The sequence below is a fragment of the Micropterus dolomieu genome, linkage group LG19, assembly GCF_021292245.1.
Source record: "Micropterus dolomieu isolate WLL.071019.BEF.003 ecotype Adirondacks linkage group LG19, ASM2129224v1, whole genome shotgun sequence".
Taxonomy (NCBI): domain Eukaryota; kingdom Metazoa; phylum Chordata; class Actinopteri; order Centrarchiformes; family Centrarchidae; genus Micropterus; species Micropterus dolomieu.
Genome location: NC_060168.1, coordinates 34,905,516 through 34,911,074, shown reverse-complemented (window position 1 = coordinate 34,911,074; position 5,559 = coordinate 34,905,516). Strand labels below are relative to the sequence as shown.

At 53.8% G+C, this 5,559-nt stretch overlaps 1 protein-coding gene across 1 annotated transcript in view; it reads left to right on the top strand.

The window, feature by feature from the left end:
- Nucleotides 1-968: 968 nt before the first annotated feature.
- LOC123957602 (ELAV-like protein 1) overlaps nt 969-5,559 on the top strand; it is an 8,044-nt gene continuing 3,453 nt past the window's right edge. Inside the window, exon 1 of the mRNA XM_046030537.1 lies at nt 969-1,133. Within this exon, the coding sequence (XP_045886493.1) occupies nt 995-1,133 (139 nt within the window). The 5' untranslated portion in view covers nt 969-994. The remainder of the gene's footprint in view (nt 1,134-5,559) is intronic.

The following is a 5,559-nucleotide window of genomic DNA, read 5'->3' as shown; positions in this document are numbered from 1 at the left end:
TCTAGCATTACGGAGGGCCTTCCTATAAGTTTTAAGACTATCTTGCCAAATTAAACGAGAATTTTCCAGTTTGGTGGAACGCCAATTCCTCTCAAGTTTCCGCGATATTTGCTTTAATTTGCGAGTTTCAGTATTATACCATGGAGCTAACCGTCTTTGTTTTAGTATTTTCTTTTTTAGAGGGGCTACAGAGTCGAGTGTCATTCGCAGCGAGCCTGCAGCACTATCAACAAGATGATCGATTTGGGAGGGACTGAAATTAGCATAGGAGTCCTCCGTTACTTTGTGATTAGATAATGTATTTAGAGCTGATGGAATCGCATCCTTAAATTTAGCTACAGCACTATCAGACAGACATCTTGTATAGAAATTTTTGCCCAATGGCGAGTAGTTCAGCAATACAAACTCAAAAGTTATCAAACAGTGGTCGGACAAAGAGGGATTCTGTGGGAACACCACTAAATGTTCAATTTCAATACCATACACCAAAACAAGGTCAAGGGTGTGGTTAAAACAGTGAGTCGGTTCATGAAAGAGAATTTTTATGAGGTTTTTATGCACAGCTCCTCTTTTGTTAACCTTTGATTTAAATAATTTCGATGGTCGGGGGGCAGACACCGTCACTATAGGATTTTCACTAAGTAACTCCTGAAATGGAGGAGCAGAGAAGTATGTTAAACTGCGACTCTGCCTCCTGGTCTCAACTCTGGGTTGTCATGGATTTGGTCCACTAATAAACCTGGCCAGATTTCTAGAAATGAGAGCTGCTCCTTCCCAAGTGGGATGGATGCCGTCTCTCCGAATCAGACCAGGTCTTCCCTAGAAAGTCTGCCAAAACTTTTGAACAACTATGAGATCTAACGGCAGTCACTAAAACGACGCCGCACATTTTAAACGCCAGTATGTGGATGCTGTCATACAGGTGTGTGACCGTGTGTGTGTGTGTGTGTGTGTGTGACCTCAGGAGCTGTATGATAACGGCTACAGCGAGCAGATGATGGAGGACGACGACTCCAGAACCAACCTGATAGTGAACTACCTGCCGCAGAGCATGAGCCAGGACGAGCTGCGGAGCCTGTTCAGCAGCGTCGGGGACGTCGAGTCCGCCAAGCTGATCCGGGACAAAGTGGCAGGTAACGGCCCCCGCAGTACTACTGCAGTACTACTGCAGTACTACTGTGCACCAGGCCTCAGTACTACTGCAGTACTACTGTGCACCAGGCCTCAGTACTACTGCAGTACTACTGTGCACCAGGCCCCAGTACTACTGCAGTACTGCAGAGCGGACAGTAGTATAGTAATGGTAATGTGTCGGAGGCCAGTTCATACAGGTACCACAGAACTACTGCGGTGTAGTAAGTGTGACCAGAACTACTGCAAAGTTTGGTTTCTGATACATTGTACTATAGTACTAATACTGCAAGTGAAAATGACTGGATGACTAGAACTGCTTTGTGGTAGTAGTAGCAGTAATCCTAGGCGTAGTAATCCGAGCTGCAGTATTTCCTGTGTACTTTCTCCAGCAGCTGTTTTTCTTTCAGAAGTTTTGTAATGTTTTTTTGTTTTTGTTTTGAATCTGTGTTTTTGAGACGATTCTGTGATTCTTTTCTTTTCTTCACTGCTGTAACCTTTATTATTTTCCACACCAGGTGTAGGGGCCACAGTCCGACTGTGGAACGGGTACGCGGGGCCACAGTCCGACTGTGGAACGGGTACGCGGGGCCACAGTCCGACTGTGGAACGGGTACGCGGGGCCACAGTCCGACTGTGGAACGGGTATTTGATGAAATCAGGGTTCAGTTTTCTTTGTATGTGTGACTTTAAACTTTAGCTGATTGATGAGCTGTTTGTTTTTTGTGTTTTTAATGTTCACCTGTTCACTTTATTTTTCAGGCTCTGAAATGTCTGTAGAGTTTTGTAAAGATGTACGAGAACCTTTCTGTTCTGAACAAGTCGAGGAAACTGCTGACTCATGAGTTCAGTTTCTGCACTGGGTTTTCCTTCAGAGTGAGCGCTCCTGTCAGTGATCGACTTCCCTTCTGCCGCAGAGAGCGCCGCTCGGTGGACGACAGGTGGACACGCTCACCTGAGGACGGGCCGAGGATTTTTATCGATTTTGTTATTTTAGGGGCTCTCTTCCTGTTTAGTGTTTCTCTCACTCTTTAATTTCAACTTTAGATCCTGTTTTTATTTTAACAAAGTTTAGTTTCCTGATTTATTTATAAAGCGTGTCCTGAAGTCATCCTGCAGCCTCTCTGTCACTGTCCTCCTCCCGTCCTCCTTTCCTCCTCCTTTCCTCCTGTCCTCCTCCTCCTGTCCTCCTCTTCCCGTCCTTCTCTTGTCCTCCTCTCCTCCTCCCGTCCTTTTCCTTTATTCCTCTTGTCCTCCTCTCCTCCTCCTGTCCTCCTCCTGTCCTCCCATCCTCCTCCCGTCCTTTTCCTTTACTCCTCTTGTCCTCCTCCTGGCCTCCCGTCCTCCTCTTGTCCTTCTCCCGTCCTCCTCTCCTTCTCCCGTCCTCCTCACGTCCTTCCTCCTCTCCTCCTCCCGTCCTTCTCTTGTCCTCCTCTCCTCTTCCTGTCCTTTTCCTTTATTCCTCTTGTCCTCCTCTCCTCCTCCTGTCCTCCTCCCATCCTTTTCCTTTACTCCTCTTGTCCTTCCTCCTGTCCTCATGTCCTCCTCACGTCCTCCTCTCCTCCTCCCGTCCTTCTCTTTTCCTCCTCTCCTCTTTCCGTCCTTTTCCTTTATTCCTCTTGTCCTCCTCCCGTCCTTTTCCTTTACTCCTCCCGTCCTTCCTCCTGGCCTCCCGTCCTTCCGTCCTTCCTCCTCCCGTCCTTCCTCCTGGCCTCCCGTCCTTCCTCCTGGCCTCCCGTCCTTCCTCCTGCCTCCCGTCCTTCCTCCTGGCCTCCCGTCCTTCTCTTCGCTCCTCCTGTCTTCCCGTCCTTCTCTTGTCCTCCTCTCCTCTTCCTGTCCTTTTCCTTTATTCCTCTTGTCCTCCTCTCCTCCTCCTGTCCTCCCGTCCTTTTCCTTTATTCCTCTTGTCCTCCTCTCCTCCTCCTGTCCTCCCGTCCTTTTCCTTTACTCCTCTTGTCCTCCTCCTGTCCTCCTCTCCTCCTCCTGTCCTCCCGTCCTTCTCTTGTCCTCCTCTCCTCCTCCCGTCCTCCTCATGTCCTCCTCACGTCCTTCCTCCTGTCCTCCTCCCCTCTTCCCGTCCTTTTCCTTTATTCCTCTTGTCCTCCTCTCGTCCTCCTCTCCTCCTCCCGTTCTCCTCACGTCCTCCTCTCCTCCTCCCGTTCTCCTCACGTCCTCCTCTCCTCCTCCCGTTCTCCTCACGTCCTCCTCTCCTCCTCACGTCCTCCTCTTGTCCTCCTCTCCTCCTCCCGTCCTCCTCCTGGCCTTCCGTCCTCCTCCTGTCTTCCCGTCCTCCTCCTGTCTTCCCGTCCTCCTCCTGTCTTCCCGTCCTCCTCCTGTCTTCCCGTCCTCCTCCTGGCCTCCCGTCCTTCTCTTGTCCTCCTCTCCTCCCCCCGTCCTTTTCCTTTACTCCTCCCGTCCTTCCTCCCGTCCTCCTCTTGTCCTCCTCTCGTCCTCCTCCCGTCCTCCTCTTGTCCTACTCTCGTCCTCCTCCCGTCCTTCTCTTGTCCTCCTCTCCTCCCCCCGTCCTTTTCCTTTACTCCTCCCGTCCTTCCTCCCGTCCTCCTCTTGTCCTCCTCTCGTCCTCCTCCCGTCCTCCTCTTGTCCTACTCTCGTCCTCCTCCCGTCCTTCTCTTGTCCTCCTCTCCTCCCCCCGTCCTTTTCCTTTACTCCTCCCGTCCTTCCTCCCGTCCTCCTCTTGTCCTCCTCTCGTCCTCCTCCCGTCCTCCTCTTGTCCTACTCTCGTCCTCCTCCCGTCCTTCTCTTGTCCTCCTCTCCTCCCCCCGTCCTTTTCCTTTACTCCTCCCGTCCTTCCTCCCGTCCTCCTCTTGTCCTCCTCTCGTCCTCCTCCCGTCCTCCTCTTGTCCTACTCTCGTCCTCCTCCCGTCCTTCTCTTGTCCTCCTCTCCTCCCCCCGTCCTTTTCCTTTACTCCTCCCGTCCTTCCTCCCGTCCTCCTCTTGTCCTCCTCTCGTCCTCCTCCCGTCCTCCTCTTGTCCTACTCTCGTCCTCCTCCCGTCCTTCTCTTGTCCTCCTCTCCTCCCCCCGTCCTTTTCCTTTACTCCTCCCGTCCTTCCTCCCGTCCTCCTCTTGTCCTCCTCTCGTCCTCCTCCCGTCCTCCTCTTGTCCTACTCTCGTCCTCCTCCCGTCCTTCTCTTGTCCTCCTCTCCTCCCCCCGTCCTTTTCCTTTACTCCTCCCGTCCTTCCTCCCGTCCTCCTCTTGTCCTCCTCTCGTCCTCCTCCCGTCCTCCTCTTGTCCTCCTCTCGTCCTCCTCCCGTCCTCCTCTTGTCCTACTCCTCCCGTCCTCCTCTTGTCCTCCTCTCGTCCTCCTCCCGTCCTCCTCTTGTCCTACTCTCGTCCTCCTCCCGTCCTCCTCTTGTCCTACTCTCTCCCGTCCTCCTCTCGTCCTCCTCTCCTCCTCCCGTCCTCCTCCTGTCTTCCCGTCCTCCTCCCGTCCTTTTCCTTTATTCCTCTTGTCCTCCTCTCCTCCTCCCTGCCTTTTCCTTTACTCCTCCTGTCCTCCTCCCGTCCTTTTCCTTTACTCCTCCCGTCCTTCCTCCTGTGCTCATGTCCTCCTCCCGTCCTTCCTCCTCCCATCCTCCTCTCCTCCTCCCGTCGTCCTCCTGGCCTCCCGTCCTCCTCCTGGCCTCCCGTCCTTCTCTTGTCCTCCTCTCCTCCTCCTGGCCTCCCGTCCTTTTCCTTTATTCCTCATGTCCTCCACACGTCCTTCCTCCTGTCCTTTTCCTTTATTCCTCTTGTCCTCCTCTCCTTCTCCCGTTCTCCTCTCCTCCTCCCGTCCTCCTCCTGTCTTCCCGTCCTCCTCTCCTCCTCCCGTCCTTTTCCTTTATTCCTCTTGTCCTCCTCTCCTCCTCCCGTCCTCCTCCCGTCCTTTTCCTTTACTCCTCCTGTCCTCCTCCCGTCCTCGTCCTGTCCTTCTCCCGTCCTCGTCCTGTCCTTCTCCCGTCCTCGTCCTGTCCTTCTCCCGTCCTCGTCCTGTCCTTCTCCCGTCCTCCTCCTGGCCTCCTCTCCTCCTCCCGTCCTTTTCCTTTATTCCTCGTCCTCCTCTCCTCCTCCCGTCCTTTTCCTTTACTCCTCTTGTCCTCCTCTCCTCCTCCCGTCCTCCTCTTGTCCTCCTCTCCTCCTCCTGTCCTCCTCTTGTCCTTTTCCTTTACTCCTCCTCTCCTCCTCACGTCCTCCTCTTGTCCTCCTCTCCTCCTCCCGTCCTCCTCCTGGCCTTCCGTCCTCCTCCTGTCTTCCCGTCCTCCTCCTGTCTTCCCGTCCTCCTCCTGTCTTCCCGTCCTCCTCCTGTCTTCCCGTCCTCCTCCTGGCCTCCCGTCCTTCTCTTGTCCTCCTCTCCTCCCCCCGTCCTTTTCCTTTACTCCTCCCGTCCTTCCTCCCGTCCTTCCTCCCGTCCTCCTCTTGTCCTCCTCTC